Source organism: Merops nubicus, unplaced genomic scaffold (genome assembly GCF_000691845.1).
Source record: "Merops nubicus isolate BGI_N331 unplaced genomic scaffold, ASM69184v1 scaffold405, whole genome shotgun sequence".
Classification (NCBI taxonomy): Eukaryota; Metazoa; Chordata; class Aves; order Coraciiformes; family Meropidae; genus Merops; species Merops nubicus.
The window spans coordinates 1-18,935 of NW_008611390.1; the positions used below are offsets into that span (position 1 = coordinate 1).

The window sequence follows — 18,935 nt, forward strand, 5'->3', positions numbered from 1 at the left end:
GGGTCAGGGCTCATTAGGAAGGTTGCCTGGAGTCTGTCCTACGTGTAAAACAAAAACAATGAAACCAGCCTTTGTCTTACTGTTCCCAGAGCCCATCCCTGCTCTTTCCTCATGGCAGCGAGACGGCTTAGACTCAGATGAGGCTCGCCTTTCCCCGCAGGCAGGCCGCTTAATTCGGCAGCTTCTGGATGAGGACAGCGATCCTATGCTGTCCCCTCGCTTCTACGCCTACGGACACAGCCAGCAGTACCTGGATGATACAGAAGTGCCTCCTTCCCCTCCCAATTCCCACTCCTTCATGAGGTGAGTTGTGCTTTGCCTGGGCCGACTCTCACACCCAGCTGTAAAGGGTTTGCACAGCTGCGTCAGCCAACATCTTTTCAGACCACATGTGCCAGATAGCTACGCTGTGCTGGGGTTCTGTTCCTCCTGGTGGGAAACTGGGAATTTTAGAAAAGTTCTTGGTAACTAATCATTCCTGGGCTTGTGAATTATTATCTAGGGAGCTGCCGTTGCTGAAGGAGGCTGTGTACATCATCTTTTGCTGCCTGTCATTACAGAGTAGCAGCATAGCTTTCTCACTTCTGTAGGATTTGCCTTTATTTACATAATGTTGAAGTGGCCTTCTCTGAATGAAGACGTACTGTGGTTGTTTGGGTAAGCTCTTCCTGCAATCTCTGCTCTTGGTAGGAGGCGGAGTTCATCTCTGGGATCTTATGAAGATGACAGAGAGGATCTTACCCCTGCACAACTCACCCGGAGGATTCAGGGACTGAAGAAAAAGATCAGGAGATTTGAGGACAAGTTCGAAGAGGAGAGGAAATACCGAGTGAGTCTCTTGGAGTTAAACATTTTTATGGAGAGACAGGTGTTAGCAACAAAGGAAAAGGACATTGGGGAAGTCTGTCAAACATACAGAGGGCTTGAAAGCTTTTATAAGAGGGAAAGAAAAAAAAAAAAAAGCAGCTGCCCAAAAAAAGAGAATGTGCATCCATACCAAGCAAGTATGGATGCCTTTCCAGGCAGTATGTGCAGCACAACAGATAGCCTGAGAAACTCAGGGGATTTTGATCACTGCTTAAAACACTGTGCCAAAAGCACATGCTCATTGTGTAGGAACAGCCATGTTAAACTTCTGTTTGTTTATTTATTCAAGTTCAGCTTATGGGAAGCACAGTTGCACATCTCATTTGCATGATGGTAATCCCAGGACACCAGTGCATTGCAGGGGAGAGAGAGCAGCTGCCTTTACTCCTGAGCAAGGAACCACAGTCAAGTGCTGCTGAGCAGGAGCAGTGTACTGTACTCTAATCATTCCTGACATGCCCTTCTGATGCACAGAAAGCTTTTTAAGGAACTAAAGCTCTGCATGCTTGCATCTTTGTTGGTGATCTAAACCACAAAGGATTGTACTGAAAGGATCTTGCCTGCAGTAGAAAAGGCTGGAAGAAATGCTCAGAGCTTGCCATAGCCTAGCATTTGTGTTATTTTAGTGTCTTTGCATGTCAGGCAGCCTTTGGTGGGGATACATGCGTCCTAACACTTACCAAGCTGCTCACGCGAGACTTCCTCCAATTTGGAGGTGCCTTCTTGTTAGTAAACAATAGGCACAAGTATTCCAATGTGCATCTGGCCCTCTGAGCCACTCCTACAGCTTAATGTTTGCCAACAAAACTGTTGCATTTTCTAAAAAGAAAATCAATCTTATGATGTCCCTTAGAAGACAGTGTTGTGACAGGCAGGAACAATGAAAGCAAGATCTGAAATGAGCTGGTCCAAGGTGTGGAGGTGCCAGTCAGAAGCAGCACCCATGCTCTATGCTGGGTCCAAATTCTGTTGTACCTCCTTCTGTGACACGTGGTGTTTCAGTGTCTCTCTCCAGTTGGTTTAACACTGTTTCAGCACAACTGTTCTTTCCTCCCAGCCTTCCCACAGCGACAAAGCGGCCAACCCTGAAGTGCTCAAATGGACAAATGACTTGGCCAAATTCCGAAAACAACTTAAAGGTGAGCAGCCACCTCTGGTGCACTTTCAGGGGGCAGCTGGATTCTGCCTCATTTAAATTGGATGTTAAGCAGTGATCCTCTCACTGTCATGTTTTAAAAAAGAAAAATTATTCATCTTCCCCCACATGTTCCTCTTTAGAGTCAAAACTGAAAATATCAGAGGAAGACCTTGGCCCCGTTGTGCGTCAGCGGAGCAACACGCTCCCCAAGAGCTTCGGCTCTCAGCTTGAAAAGGAGGATGACAAGAAGCAAGACCTGTCAGACAAATCTGCCAAGCCTGCCGTGGAAGCCACCCTTGATTCTATCCAGAAGAAGCTTCAAGAAAAACGGTCAGAGACAAACCGACCTGAAGATATTAAGGTACAATGTAGACTGATCAGACTGGGCCTTTAAGTACAAGTAGCTAACCTGTGGCTGCACAGTCACTTTTGAAAGCACTGTGGTCTTCTGTGTTCTGTCACAAAGTCTAGAACCTTTACTCCTGGCTCACCCACTTCAGTTTCTTTCCCTCTGCCTTTAGTATGTGGTTTATTTCTCCCCCAACAAATCTGAGTTTCTATCGAATGTCATCGGTGTGTTCTTTTCCTGATCCTTCTATATTCCAAGTAACATTGCTGAATTCTTGCAATCTTCCCTGCCCTGTATTTGGCTTTTTCTTATATGTCCAAAAGCTTTTGTCAAATTCTGAGTCTTCCAGTGATTCTGGAGATCAGGTCATCTGTTTTGTTCTAGTTCACTCCAAAGCTGAATGCTCTTCTCTCAGGACATTTTATTGCTGCTCTTCAGTGTTTCATATTGAGCTGTGTTAGCTGCTGTAATCTCTGAGGGTTATCAGCAGGGAGGTCTTGTGTCTGATGTTGCTCGTTCCTGAGGTTTGCACAGCCTTGTAAGAGAAGTCCTTGAGTCTGCTGACATGTGAATTGTGCCATGCTTTGTAAGAGAGAGGCAGACAGCATTATCTTCCTTCACTAGATCTGCAGAAGAAGATAAGCACAGTGTGCATTTGGCTGTTCTCTGAAGATAGCAAGAATCTATAGCCTGTCCATTTAAAGAGGGCCTGTGATAGTATTTGGTGCTGTGGTAGGAAAAGAAGACTCAATGTCAGGCAAGTTCAGTGGGGGAACTCTGGCAAACTTGAGGAAGTCCTCTCCAACTGTCTGCCCTTTTTTTTTTGGCTTGGTCCCCTCAGCCTGTCTGCCAGATCTTTTCACTCTGTGACAGAACTGGCAGAAGGATGTGGTCTGACTGCACTTCAGTTCTTGGTAAAATGTCTTTGTGGCAGTCCAAGCAAAGATGGCAGGCTTTGCAGGAGGTACTGGAGCTTGTCTCAGATTTGGAGAAAAAGAAATAATAGGTGTTTGTTGTAGAATTTACACTTTGGTTAAGTGAAAAAGAGCCACCGTCATTAAAAGTTACATACCATTATTTTTTCAGAGCACACTGATAATCAGCAAATCCCCCTTATGTACATAGAATGCCTTCATATGCAAAGTTCTTATGGTTTTAATCTGCCTGCATTGTGCCACTGATCTTAATAGTCTCTTTGGCAATACAGCTGGGAAAAGAGGACTAGGAGACAGAAACGAGACTTCAAAACATTGCTGACGAAATGACACGACTTTGGTTAGGCCACAAATCAGTATTGTTTGAGTCCAGGAATCTGACTCTTTTTTTTTTTTCCTCTCTTTCTCTGTGCCATTTCTCATAGGACATGACAAGGGATCAGATAGCAGCTGAAAAAGTGTCTCTTCAGAAAGCTTTGCTGTATTACGAAAGCATTCATGGCAGACCGGTATGTACAGCTTCGTTTTCCTCAAAGTGCATCTCTATACATCTTTGCCTGTGGTAAATGATCCCCCTAATGCTCCTTTCATGTCACAGTCCCTAGATCCTTGCTGATCAAACCACACGTGTGTCATCTAATCCACCTCCCTGATCCTTCGGTGCTGCTGCTGAGGAGCCTGTTCTCAGCAAGGTGGTGTCTGCAGGCAGCACTGGGCTTGGACCAAGCCTGCAGGCTGAGTGAGGCTGAATGTACATTATTTTGGCATCACACTCACCAGGATCCACAGACATCCAGTTTGTGGTGCAGTAGATTCACCATCTTTCCCAGGGATACAGTCCACATGGGAAAAGATGTGTGGTTCCCCATCTAACCAGGAATTTTGCAGTTTGGTAGTACTGGTGGCTAACTGGGAAGATGGGTCTGCATACATTGCTCCTTCTTAGAGGAGCTACAGCATGTTTCTCTGGGTACCTTGCTGTTTGCAGGGAGGCACCTGCACCTTGCTGTTGGCAAAACCTCTTGTGCCAAAGGGTTCATGAAAGTTTCGTCTCCTGAGCATCACAGCATAAGTTGGGAGGAGATTCTTCTGAGAAAAGGGTATTTTTCCTCACGTGCCAGTGGAAGATTTCCACTGAAGGTTTCTTGCAATTTGATCTTAACCAAGGGGAATTATTTGTGAAGATAGAGAATTAAGTATTGTGTCCTGTTGATCCCTGCCATGGCAGAGACGTGGTGGCTTCCAGGCCACCGAGTTGGCTTTGTGAATTCCCTCCTCTTTCTCTGATGACACCATATTCTGCTACCAGAACTTAATGTCAGAGTGGTGCCAGTCCCCTGAGCAGTGGCTTGGGAGCAGCAAATTACTGCTCATAAGGAATACCTGATTTGTGCAGCTGGCCAATCTGCCACTCTGCTGCTGCATGGGATTCCTGATCTCTTCCTTCCTCTTGCTCCTGAATTATTTTTTCCTTTGTTTTTTTGAACAGTCTCTCTAATTTATTTAAATGTGTTAATGAAGCACTACTGTTGTATGGTCCCATATACCAGCAACTGGAAACAGCACAGTTGTGTCAGAGGACATGCAGTTTTATTCTTGTGTAAAACAGCCAAAGGCCAGAACAAGGGAATCCACTTAACCTTCCTCTCTTCTCCATGAGACCAAGTCTGCTTTTGCTACTTTTACAGCGATATAACCAACAGGTAGCAACTCACTGAAGTGAAGTCACTTAAATTTGTTTAAAAAGAGAACAAGCCCAGAGCCTAGCTTGTCAGCAGACCTTTTATTTTTTCCCCTCCCCTTTCTGATGCTTTATTTATACCACTGCTTTTTAATTTGTTTGGGTTTAAGTAAGCAGTCTATACCTAGCAACACTGAACTGCATGGCGAGTAAGACTGCAGCTGATCAGCTTTTGCTGTTCCCAGCTCCTGGCCATGCAGCAGTGGAAAAGTACTGGGAGCTTCAGGAGAATGGGGGTAGTTCAGCCAAGTATTTTTTTTTTTTCTTAAAGATATTTAACTAAACAAGTAAAACAATAAAGCTCAGATTTATTGTCTTTCTGGGTCTTTCTGCATCAGTGATAGATGAACCTGCAAAGGTGGAACTGAACTGTTTTAGTTAAGCCAAAAAGTCCATCTCTGCAGAAATTCTTGAGCTGCTCTAACAATGCAAGCAAAAGTCTGTTCCTCAGCTGCTGCTTTTTTGCTATGTGGAGTGTGCCCCAGAGTTGTGTCAAAGGCTCCGTTATTCAAACAGTCCTTTTGCATTTTGATGTTCTCCCAAAATATACTTGGGTTTTGCTGGTATTACTTGTGTTTACCTAGTGAGACTGTTTGCCCATATGCTAAAGATTTTCTTTCAGAATCTGCTTTCTGTTAAGCATGCTGCTCTAAGTCTGCAGGGCTGACTCAGGCCTCACACACTTAACTTCCAATGTCTAAATTAATTCTGTGTGTTCTTCCTCCTTATTGATATTCAGACACTGAAGCATGTAATTTATTTTTTCCATTCTTCAACATGCCTAAGGATTTTTTGCCCATTGCAAGGATTATGTGTATTTTTTCTGTACAGAAAGTGCTATTTATCAGCTTTGAAATGTCATTCATTGAAGGCTTGGTTCTCAGCCTCAGCATAGTCTTTTGTTTTCTTCTTTCTTTTTTTTTTTCTTTTTTTTTTTTTAATGTAACAGACTGTCTGAGCCAACAGTAGCACTGTGCTTCCTGTTCCACTAAGTGTTAACCTAGTAAAGCTGGGAATAAAATTATCTACATATAATCTGCCCAGTTTCTCCAGTTGTATGCTTGACTAGTTGCAGAGAAACCAAAGTAGGAGGCAACTTGCTAACCAGTGCAATTGAATGCAGACACATCAACACAAAGCTCAGTACAGAGAGGGATGGGTGAATTGTTTGATGCTGCTCACATCCCTCTAATCCATGCAAGTTGCTTACTCAACAAACAGCCAGCTTGAGGCTGTCAGATATCAGAGCCTGACTGTGCTTCAGAGCTGTGGGACATGCAGGTCCTAGGGCTCAAACTGCACATCTCTATGCCCCTTACCAGGCTTGGGGATGTTTGCACTCAACCCAAAAGGAATAAAAAGGTCTTCCTCTTTCTTCCTCCCTATTCATCTGCCCTCAACATAGGAAGCAGGCTTGGTTATCGGGAGGAAGATGCTACCTCCAGATTCTTTCAGTTCATCTCTGCCAGTCCCACAGCTCTTCTGCCCCTTACAAACCAACAGCCTCTCCTGCTCTGGAGGGATGATGTGAAAGCTTGGTCCAGTGAAAGTTGACTGCAGACAAAATAAAAGACAATTAATTTTAAGATTTACTCCCTGTCTCAAGCTGTGTTTCTGTTGTAGAAAGGGAGACTGTAGAAAGCTCCCTAGGGGTTACACTGTTGATGCTGATTTTTATATGGCAGCTGTTCAGATGCTCTGGTGATTAGCAGCAGTAAAAAGCCTTGAGGAAGGTAGGCATGGCATAAGAATCAGTTAAAGCTTCCCCTCACAAGAGCTTTATAGTTAGACAAAAGATCTAATGGAAGGACAGTCATAGGTTGTGGGTCAGACAGTGCTGAATACAAAGGAAGATGATGATCGGGCTGGTTCTGCTGAGTATCTTCTGTATTTTTGAACCCTGCTGTAGCATAACATTGGAGAAATAAAACCCAGCTTCCTCACTACTAGTACTTGGACAGACCTTTGCTTTCCCACACTAGATACCGTCTGTTAGGTCTTCCCTTTTCCTGCACTCTCAGTGCTACTGAGATTCTTGGCTTAAGGTGGATCCAAAAGAAAAACAGAAATGAATGCTCAGGGTTTGTCACACACTCAGACTGAGAAGGGAGCGTGACATGCAGCTGGGAGGAGTGCAGTTAGGGACAGAGCAACGTAAGAAAGGCTTGGGATGGGCATCATGGTGTTATTCTGGCTTCTCTATGCCGCACAGCACCCTCATCCCTTCTCTGCCCAGCAGGGTTGGTGGGACAAGGGGTGGAAAGCAAGGTTAGGGGGTTAGACAATTAAGAACTGCTGGCTTGGACAGGAAATTGGGAGGAACAGCAAAGGCAGAAAGTTAGCCCTTGTGAAATGTCTGTACTTTAACCTTCCCTGGGAAAGTCTCTCCCTACAGTATCCAGTCATTGCAGCTCCTTTCTATTTTTGTGGGTCATAAACACTGCCCCTGAGGCATGAGAATAAGGGTGGGAAACCATCTTGTGCCTTATAATGGTAGACGTGGTTCCAGGCACAGCCCGCTGTGAGTCAGTTTGTGCTGTGGACACAGGATACCTGCACTGGGCATTTAAACCTCCTGTCTCATACAACCACATTACAAGGCATCCCAGAGCCTGGGTGCTGCTTCATCTGGCACCTGGGGCAGGAGATGCAATGATGTGCATGAGCACTTGCACTACCAGTTTCAGAGCTAATGCTGCTAACCTGGTATCCTCGTGAGATTCCCTCCAGGCACTGACTAACAGCAATCACAGGCACACGTGTTACAGAGTGAAGTATCTCCTGCAGGCTTCATGGATCTCCCTTCTTTTTCTTTTCCAGGTTACCAAAAATGAACGACAGGTGATGAAGCCATTGTATGACAGGTATCGCTTGGTCAAGCAGATCCTCTCCAGAGCCAACACCATCCCTATCATTGTGAGTAGAGCATTCTTTTGGGGGGCTATTTCTTTGATTTGGAGTTGAGGAAATGGGAGTCACCACACTTTTGCATACAACACAATCCCTAAGGCCAAGTCTCAACCTCACTTACAACTCAGAGACCAAGCGATTGAGTGAATCGGTGGTCACACCATATACTGAACCCAGGCAAAGCTGGACAAGGGACTCTGGTGTCCACCCATGAGCTACAAGGCACATCTCACCTTGTGTTGTTTCTCCTTTTTCCATTGGGCTGCTGCTATTTCATCATCTTGTGTTTGGCTACAGCCTTACTTCCCTTTCTTCACCAGTCTGAGCTGTAGGTCTTCATGCTACTTGGTTACACAGGATTGTATGCTGGGAACACAGAGTTGTTTGGTCTCACAGGAGATACCAGTCTCCTTGGCTGAAAGGGACAACGATCTCCTAACACTTCATTTGTATTTATGAGATCCTGCAAGTGGTGGATATTCCCTCATTTGAGGTGCTGCTTTGGCAAGGAGACACTCCCACCAGCAAGGAATTCAAGACACCCCTCTAGAGAGCAAATGCACTTACCTCTAATTTCAGACAGCTTGTGTAGGCCACTTGTTAAAAATTATTTGAGCTAAAAAACACACACAGAATACTTATAGCCTGTCTGTGGAAAGAGAATTGTTTTTTTAATGAGAATTTTTAAGAGTTTTTTTTTTTTTATCATGGTTCCTATTTACTGTGTCATATACGATCCTTTACTTTTTTTGCTGTTCCCAAGCAGCTCTCATGTCCTGGCTGCTTTTCATAGACCACCAGTGAAGTGAATGGACTGGCACAGCATTGCTCAGCACAGTCACACTGAGAAGTGGGGCTTTTATTCTGCAAATAGTGGGAGGTGGTCTTGCATTTTAAACAAAACAAAAAGCTGTTCCTCCTTGAATATGCAAAGTACTCCCTAAAATGTGTGCTGTGGAGACGACCGCTGGCAATCAAGAAGGAAGAAACATGTAGCTGTGCATGGGCAGTTTAACACACCTCTTAAAAGATAGCTCAGGGCCTGTGTAGAGACAAAACTGAAGCTGCACAGTGGCTAGCAGAGAGACGAGACTGGCTTTCCCCAGCCTCCTGAGTGAGAGCAGTGAGAGGCTCGTGCAGAGGCAGGAAACATTTGAAAATCTGTCATCCGTCTCTACATCATTAGCCACTTCAGTGGGGAATCAGGCTCCTGGACAGCAAGCCTGGAGAGTCTAACTGGGCTTATGCTGTAGCTCTGGAGAGCCAGCCAAATGTTGTGTGATGTGTGTATTGGGCCTCAGGCTGCAGATTATTTTCTTGCAGCCTTTACTCTGTTGTTCCTGCCCAGCTGGTATTCCAGCATCCAAGCTTTTTTTTTTTTTCATAAAAGCATTTGGCAGTGATGCCCCTTGCTAAGCACCATCCTGAGAGAAAACAGTCCAAGGTTCAGGGGGGTTGCCAGGCATGTTTTTCTTCTTTAAGAAATAGATTTCTCTTGGTGGTCCAGCGATGGCTGAGAGTGAGTGTGTGGGTGAGAATGAGCTGAGAGCAGGTGGTGGAGGAGAAAGGGATTCATAATGTAACCTACTTGTTAACACCTGTCACAGGGTTCCCCCTCCAGCAAGCGGAGAAGCCCTTTGCTGCAGCCAATTATCGAGGGCGAAACAGCTTCCTTCTTCAAGGAGATAAAGGTGAAGACCTCCAGCTGCTAACTAATTGCTCAGTTTGCATCAATTTTCTCCTTATACCAATGAAAGAGAATGATTGATTGATATTTTTTTTTTTATCAGTGTTGATTTTTTTGCAGTGTCCTCCTGAAAAATCAGTAGCTGCTTTAAGCCTCGCCAGTTCTGATCAAATTCTTCCCTTGTTGTAGATAAGACTACAGTATTTCCTTGGCTTTGCATTCTTCCCCATCCTTCTCCTTCCACCTGCACATATTGTATTTTATTTTGCTTCAAAAAAAAAAAAAAGAAAGAAAGAATCACAACTGCCTTTGTACGTTGCTTTCTTCTTGCTTTCCTCCTTTCTTTTTAATGACACTAACTTGTTTTGTGGTGGTTTCTCTCACTCCAAAGCTCTGTGGCTTGCACACAGCACCGTGGCAGGAATGAGCTCTCACAAAACTAACACTCACCTGTGGAGCCAGCTGGGGCACTCACGGGATCCATGCCTACTCCCATTCACGTGCTTATTTTATCCAGGGCTCTTTGTCATCTCCTTGTGAAGGGTATCTCTGAACAAGTCACATGAGAATGGAAGTAAGAACAACTTGGGTCTGCTAGGTACTGCTTGGTCAGATTGATGGTTGTGTTTCTTCCTTGTGCTGCTGTGGGGTAGGAATTCTTGGTGGTGAAGATTGCTATGATGTTGGGCCTTCTTCTTCTGAGAGGAAGAGAAGTCCAGCAGCTGACCAGGACACGAAGCGTGGAGCTGGACCCTCACTTGCTTTTGTTACTCTGGCAGTGTAACAGCAAAAAGGTGCTTAGCACACTTGGGTCAGCTGTCCCTTATCCAGCTAGGGTTTGGCTAACAGTGTAAATAATGCAGACCTAGACAGCCAGGCTGTTTTGATTATTAGGCAATTAAATTAGGTTGTATATTAATGGATTATTCAAGGCACATATTCATTAAAACCAGATTGCACACTGAAGGTGTTAAGCTGCTGTTTGGAGGCTGGTTAATCATCGCTGAGCTCTCAGTATTTCTTAGGTCACTGCTGGATCAAATGTGCAATGGTGGTCTGGTGGGGGGGATTTTGGGTTGGTTATAGGGTTTGTGGTTTCTTTTTTTCTTTTTCCTGTGTTCTCTATTTTTCACCTATGCTTGCACCCAGAGTCAAAACTTAACAGCTGTCAATTCTGGTGAGCTCTGATGACCAGCGTGGCTGGTGCTACATCAAGGCAGCAGCTCAGCAGTGTCCTGTAGGGAATACAAACCTTGAGGGGTTTCTGACTGAAGGAAGCAGGGTGACAGCCTGAAGCCCATTAACACTGGCATCCCTGTTAACACTTAAATGGGGAAGTTGCATGGGGCAGTTTTGCACTGAACTACACTCAGAACTAAAGAGAGGAAATTGCCAAAAGGCCCCAGAGCTTGTCAGGTTGGGGGTATTTGGCGTGGATTTTTTTTAAACATTTGGGAGATTTGGCTAAAAGCTTGGAAGATGTTTTGAGGCAAAGCCTTAACAAGCATTTGGGTACAATATCTTGAATATTCTATGTGTTGAAAAAGTCATTGAGAAGCTTGCTCGCTGGTGCAAGCCAAATGGATCTAGTCAGTGAAGATCATTCTAGTTAGAGGTGTAAAATAAGATTCCCATGTGAGACCTGTTTAAAGGAAAGGTCTTAGATGGCCATTTCAGTTCAAGTTATCACTAAGAATCTCTTTAGTTCACTTTTTGTTTTAAACAGCCAAATGCTTTAAGAGGTCATTTGACAGCTAGATGTAGTGTTTTGGCACTGAGGTCTAAACAAGTGAAATTCCTACTCTTTCTTTTCCTCCCATGGGCTCCCATTGGCAGGAGGCTTGCTCCTGAGATCTGTGCCCGAGGAGCCCTTGCTGGCTCTGGCGCCCTGGAGCGCGGAAGGTCTGTGGGAAAAGACACCCTGCAGCTCTCCTCAGGAGCAGTGTGCCACACTGCTGGTGAAAATGGTCCCTTTCCGTTTTCTCCAGAAGGGGAATCCAGAAGCAACTTGCTCTCCCAGGAAAATGCACAAAAGGTCCTCTTTTGGGGCCAGGCAGGTTCCCCTAAAACAAAGTATACTGTTTTTACTGCCTAGATTGACTTAGCAAATGCGCCTCCGTGCCACAGAGGGATCAGCATTCTCCTGCATCTGTCCCAGCTGACCTTACCCAGCAGGGCAGAACAATGTGCTCAGGGGCTGGTAAATGGCAGAAAGTGATGGTTTCCCCAGCCCAGCCTGAAATTGTTTGCAGGGGTTGAGGACAGTACATGACTGCTGGTTTATGTCTTCTGTTTAAACTATACAATTTACGCCTGGAGAAATGCTCTTATCTAATCATATGCTAAATATTATTCTTTAAGGTTCACAAGTTCTCTGCAGATTTTTATGAGATGTATTCAGACCTCTCTGTATCTTTTTTATTGTTATTATTGCTCAAAACTTCTCCCCAGATAATCTTTTTTTCATCCTCAAGCCTCCAACTTGGTTGTAATTTTCAGCCTGTGGCTTCGAATTGCATTTTCACGGCTTAGAGCTTTAACATTAGAAGAAAACTCTGGGCAAATTCTGATTTCATGTAGATACATGTGTTTATAAATCGTTGGCTTTGAGAATTTAATGGCACTATGCCAGGTCTTAGTGTTACTTTTTCCCTTTTTGCTTGAAATACAGGAGCAATCTTTTAGGAACGATTGAACTATTCAAAATTAATCGCATGGGAAAAAGAAAAGTCAAGAAAATGGCTTCTTTTGATCACAGTGCAACAATATATTTTTGCATACACTTGAAGGTTTCAGTGATACTAGCCTTCAGAACTTTTAAAGATATGCATGAGCTCAAGTCCTTCCTGGACAGAGTCACATTGGTTGTTAAATAAATATATATATACACACATACGTATTTAAGAGACTCACTGTCCATGCTGGCATTTATTGCCTTCTTCTAATGCTCCTGCCTCATTCCTTAATATTAAGGTTGAAAACTGCCTTCTAGAAATATCTCTGTAAGTAACAGAAAATTGAGCCCAGTTCCCTGATAATCCAGATGATTTCTGGACAGTGTCACAGGACGAGCCTCACATTTGTGAACGCTCTGGATTAGCAAGTACCAACTGCAGCAGGCTTTCAAATTTTGTGCCTATAAATTTTGAAAAAAATTGGAACACATCAGTGTACTTTGTGGAAATTGCAATTTGTTTCCACCACTCCAGTTTTAATTGTGTTCCAGCTAAATGGTACAGAGCCAGTGTCAGGAATGTGTTAGCAACAGCAGTCCTTTTATAGTCAGTCACATCCCACGTTCAGGCCACTGGAAGACCAATCTAAGCTCAGTGATAATCACTGTACAAGGATTTGAGGTCTCGAATTCAGCCATTAGAGTGAGCTGTTGAGCTGCATCTATTGAGAGAATATTTCACATTTTAACCTAGATAATCTTCTAATTAATCACTTACAGATTGCTATCTGTAGGCTGCCAGGTGAAGTTGTAGGGAAAGGGTGGCTGGTATACTTTAGTCAGTATGCATAATGTCTGTAAGTGTTTATTTACATCAGAATACAGAAATTAAACAAAGCAGCAGGTTGCTCATAATTCCCCAGGTATTTTTTCCTTCCGTTTTGTTGCCCTGGGGCTCCTTAACCAATCTGAGCTGGTGGTCACAGTTTCTCTGACATGCTTTGGATATAGTGTGTCTTACTGGTGGTCTTCTGGTGTCCTGTATGGCTTAGGAATTAAAGTGCTTGCTCTGCCTATCCACTTTTCATACCTGTTCCCCAGTGCATGTGGTGAAAGCAGGAACCTGCTTCTGAAGAAAAGGGAAGTAGTAACCTATTGTGTTTTGGGGGTGCTCTGTCCCTCTCTGTAGGAGGAAGAGGAGGGGTCTGAGGAGGACAGCAGTGTGAAGCCAGATTTGACAATTACCATGAAAACAGATTTCAACGTGCGCAGCTTTTTGGATCAACTAGAAGATGATGCTGATGGCTTTGTTTCCCCAGTGGACGATAAGATGCCATCTAGGAGCAATCAAGATATGGGGCTTTCGAATCTCCATGAAGCATCCATGTATGTTCAATCATAGGCAACTTCAAAAGTTATTTCTTGGTAAAATAGCATTTTATTTGTCAGAAAAGTGGCTAGATTTATTTTTTTTTTCATTTATGGGCTGAATCCAAAGGTTTTGCCCTTTATTTTCAAATGCTCATATGAAGGGTTTAGGAAGAATATGTCCTGTCCTGATAATGATATTTGACTTCTGCATCTTTGGATTCTAGCACTAAAGAGTATCTCCACTTGACCAATGACAGGCCTTTATCATGAAGGCAACCCTGTACTCTACAAGGTTTTTCAGCTTTTAGAGAGGTCAGGTTGAACTAGCCTTGTTAGTTTTAAGCACCTAGGTCTGATGAAAACGCACATAGGTCATAGACATAATTCATGACCAGTGCATCTTGATCCTGTAACCCAAACCAGGCCCATCTTCAGCAAGTAAGTTTCACAGAAGTTAGTGGTGAATTGTGAAATGCACACTTGACCTCCTCAGAGGCTTCAGCTGAAGTGCAGGATCGTTTTGCTGAACCAAATTCAGAGAGGTTTTTGTTGTGAGTGCAGTCGGGTTGCTAGAGCTGCTTGCAGGATCAGCTTCGTTGCTCGGCATACGTACCTGAGTAGATTTACTGTGTGTTCCCTGTTAAAACTGTCTCCATATGTGAAATCTTCTTTATATTTAAACCCAACAGCCCTGAACTCTTAGAGCAGCTCCAAGAAGTCAGGGAAGAGAAAAAGAGAATCCGAAAAAAATTGAGAGACTTTGAAGATAATTTTTTCCGACAAAATGGAAGGTAATAATTTCTCAGCCGCCTCTCAGTCCTTCAGCTACTTTTAATCTGTTTGGCATCTATGAAAACCTCCAAATACAGAAAGCTGAATTCACTATTAAATATTTCTTTAGCAGGAGCATTTTACCCACATTTGTTACAGTTACCCATCGAAATAAATCACTTACACACACACACCCCCCAAGAAGTTCAAGGACCAGAGCCTCTATGAAAACTGGGTCTTATGACAAGCAGCAGAAATCCAAAGTGCAGACTGTGAAAAACCAGCTGACAGGAATGGTGGAAGAGTTTCTCAGGGATAGAATAATTGGGGGTTTTCCTAATGATGTATGTTTAGATTTCTGTCCTATTTGTGCTTGTCTGTGAGGTATTCAGACACTTGTTTAACAACTATTTCTGCTTTAGTGTAGCTGGGTTTATTGTTTTCTGAAAATATTCCCCACTAGTGAACTGATAGAATGTTTTAATATATTTATAATCTTAAGCTATCTTGTTAGTTTCTTGCCACCATCCCTCAGAGTCATTTAAATCACTTAAAAGTTTTGTGTAAGCTAAGAGAAGTCTGATCAGTTACCATCTCCCTTCTCACAAATGTGCCTGTTCATGTAAGTGATGTGGTGCCAAGCCAGGAGAGGCTGTATTTCACTGTGCTGGACTAGCAGGCTGACATTCAGATGGCTCCCAAAATGTTTTTCAGCTATTGTGTAGAGGCTGGCAACTTCAGAGAAGCAGGGCATGCATGCCTCAAGTAAGGTTTTGCATTTAGAACCATGTGATTGTGTTCAGCATCAATATGCAAGCATCCAGCACTTTGTTGGAGAGGTTTCTTTGCTCCTCTTGTTTTGGGGTTGTTTTGTTGTTGTTTTGTTTTTCCCTTTCTACTCAAAGGATAAAAGTTTTGGGTTTGTTCCCTGGTGGGGAGTGGAGAAGAGGAGCTGCTTTGTCAGATGTCTGGGGGGATGGAGGGAGGACATGGTATTGCAGAAATCTCCATGATCTGCTTTCACTCCCACTAGGAATGTGCAGAAGGAAGACCGCACTCCTATGGCTGAAGAATACAATGAATACAAGCAGGTTAAGGCCAAGTTGAGGCTGCTGGAGGTCCTCATCAGTAAAAGAGATATTAACTCCAAGATCATGTAAAGGAAGAGATTGTTTTTGCCAGTAAACGAGGAGAGAGCACCAAATGGACAAATGCCTGAAGTGGATGCAGTTGGAGCCTGGCTGGGGAGGGCTGAGGAGCTCCCTGGGAACTGAAGGGCCATTCCAAGAGGCAGGAGGGGGAGGAACAGTGGCTTTACACCACTCTCTACACTTGCTGTTGCCTATTTTTTCTCCAGGCCTGATGCCCAAAATGGAGTTTGCCAGTGTAGGAGACACGACTGACTTCACTGGAGGGAACCTTCTGTTTTGATTTGCTTACAGATCCTGTAATATTTAGAATGTCAAAGCCTATTTTTTTTTTTTCCCAGGGTATCATAGCAAGAGGCAAAGTAGGATGAATAGTAATTAAATCATCAAATAATTTCTACTTTTGTTTAGCAGACAAGTGCCCTGGCTGATCTCATGTGAAGGTGCAGGTCAGATAGTGCCAAGACTGTTCTTTTATAGGTACAGTGAAGATTTGCTCTGATTCTTGGGTGACCAACTTCTTCTGTTGCTCTAGATAATTGCTGTAAGGATCTCCCAGTCCTCACCCAGAGCTGGTGGGAATTACAGTTTTTCCTAGGCTTGAGTTGGGTTTTCTTCCTGATTTTTGGTGGCCAATTTGACTGCAGTAGAAGAAAGTACTTGGATCTGTTTGGGATAGCAAAGAAAATGAGCCGTGCAGCAAGGTTCTTGCCTGCTTGTTCTGCTTGGAAGGTGATACTGTTACATTATGGTGATACAGGAAAGGAGGTTTTAAAAGCTTTAAGTCAGAATCCCGTGGAATTTTGGCAGCTGGTTGGTTAAATGCCTGGTGTCAAGTATCTGGAGGACACCTGGAAGACCCAGCTGGTTAGTACCTGTGCTTCATCATCTGATGGAGACACAGGAGTCCAAGCTGAGCAATCCTTACGGTTGTCACACATCCTTGCTAGCCTAAATTTTGTTCTTTTATGTCCACCATCACTCAGACTATGCGGGCTGCAGCAACGACACCGCAATGGTGGCGACAGAGGAACTCACTCTGCCCCGGGCCAGGTGTCCCAGGGAGAACTTTTCTGTAGTGCTTTCTCTTGTGTTGATCCTCTGGGGAGCTGATGTGCAGAAGCCAAATGGCTGAGATCAAACGTCAGTTTGTCGTAGCCAGGCCTCACACAGGTCACGCTGGAGGAGGCAAGAGGACCCCCAGAACACCTTCTCCCCTTCTTCCTACGGGCGAGTGGGCTCACAAATAGATACAGTTGGGTTGTGGTGCTTAGACTTACCCTCTTCCACTTGCTGTGTGTGTTAATTCTTGCCAAAAGTGATGCTGAGGGTGTTCTGGCCTCTTCAGGTTCCCATGAACACACCAAAAGGCAACCTTCTCCCCGTGGCTTTGCCCATGCCAGTTACTCATCTGGATGGGTAAAGCAGTGGTGTCTGTGAGTAAAAGCAATTAGGAGGGTGCCTCCCAGGCCATGGGGCTTTTATACTCATTGCAGAATTGCCCATTCTATATAAAGTCAGTGAAGACTGAGTTTCCTATTCCCAAAGAGTCCCGAGGACTTGGGAGCTGACCTGGGGCTCGGCTTTTTGGAGATGCTGAGTTTCTGTCACTGGAGAGGTGCTGGGCTCTGACTCCACAAAACTGATCCTTTCCGTGTGTTAACTGGGCTGACAAACGGGCTCAAAACCTGCTTTTGAAGATGTTTCACTGGAAGGGAAGCCTGACCAGGGTAAAGCCAAGGAAAACAGAGCTGTGCCTTTGTCCTTCAGCCGGCCCTTAGGGCTTTTCCTCCGAGTCCACACTCAGCTCTCCCTAGTTACCTTAGATCCAGCAGCTGAGCCAAACTGGCTGCGGCGTCACCCTACAGGTAGAAGTATGGAATGAGAAACAATACTGGGCTGCAGAAAGGTCCGTGGCAGGGGCTCAGTCTGGTGTTGCTGGGGCCCAGTTCAGCACAGCAGCAACGTGGGTGGTGAGCACACACCTTCAGGCTGGGCGGGTGGGGTTCTGCCGAATCACACTGGGCTCCAGCTTGGGCACTTTGCTGAGTCTGGGCGTCCTCGTGTGGACAGGAGAAGCAGTTTCTGCCCTTTCTTCATTGTCATGTGGACCAAGGCCTCCCAGGAGTATGTTTTCTCTGCTTATTTTTAAAAGCCTGTTTGCACTGTGTACGGATAAATTATCTGTTTTTGCTGGGTTTTGCCCCTGACAAATCCTGATAACTGATCTGTTGGGAACAGTCCATTTTATTTTTAAACTGATGAGATTGTAGCATTTTGTGATGCTTAGTTACCGCTGTTTACATGGTATATTGCTAGAATTTCAGATAGTTTATATGAAATGTAAGTACAATTATGCACTTTAGAGAGTTTATATTTTTGAACTTTGAAAGCTAAAGTAACAAAACCTGTTAACTGAGATTGTACATTAAAAGAAAAAAAAAAAAACAAAAAAAAAAAAAACAAAAAAACACACCTAGCCATCTCTCTTTTTAAACTGTTCTTTTCAGTCTTTCCCTGTGGGAAAAAAAAAACAACCCAAAAACTCAACCAAACCGTCGTTCACCTAGCTGAAGGGAGCTGCTAGGAAAAAAGACTGTCGTAGAGAAGAAATGAATATTAAAATTCCAGTCCTGAAAAAAAGACAACTGCTCAGCTTTCTGCCCCAGGTTAGCAGAGGCTCTGACTCCGCTCTCCCAAGCCAGGAGGAGGGCTCCAAGGCCCGAGCACGAGACTGTGTTTTCAAAAGGTGTGAAGCACTGTACAAAAATGTACCTTCTGTGATATAAATAAGCTGTTTAGTGTAAGACAACCTGTTTCCATGTCAGTAGAACCCCCTGTCTGCTGTAGGATGGCGGCACGACCTGTTGGGCTGCCCATCCACGGGGGGCCGTTTCGGACACGCGTGTCTCTGTGCTACCACGTCGTGGTATAATAAATCATTGAGGTTTATTTAAATGATGATGATGAAGAATGAGTTGTGGACAAAATGAGACTGCAAGCGTTAAAGACAGAGGAAAAACTTGTCATTCTTAACAAGTTGTGTTTGCTTTTAGTCTGTTTACTCCTGAGTAAGCAGTCAAATACTGGATGTTTATGTTAAAGGCAGTGAAATTAAAGCATCGTATCTTTTGATCATTCTGCTAAGAACGTTTCCTGGTCTGTGCAAGTTTCAGAGGGTGAGTGCAGCCAGACGTGGGCCTCTTTGGAGATGTTGCAAAGCAGTGATTCATCTGTACTTGAAATGAGCTGCCAAGGTGAGAGCCAGGCTGCGACTGTGCCCGCGGTGCCTGGCAGCCAGGGAGCCCTGTCCCCGGGAGCCGGGAGCTGCTGGCCCAGGGCTA

At 44.3% G+C, this 18,935-nt stretch overlaps 1 protein-coding gene across 1 annotated transcript; it reads left to right on the forward strand.

Annotated features, from left to right (window-relative positions):
* Positions 1-89: 89 nt before the first annotated feature.
* On the forward strand, positions 90-15,603 carry FAM13A (family with sequence similarity 13, member A; the record flags this gene model as incomplete). Its single annotated transcript, XM_008941184.1, has 10 exons — positions 90-303; positions 691-829; positions 1,925-2,006; positions 2,146-2,366; positions 3,715-3,798; positions 7,851-7,946; positions 9,548-9,631; positions 13,491-13,687; positions 14,362-14,463; positions 15,477-15,603. Coding segments are annotated over 10 exons (1,346 nt in total), but the record flags the coding sequence as incomplete, so codon positions are not given.
* Positions 15,604-18,935: the final 3,332 nt, after the last annotated feature.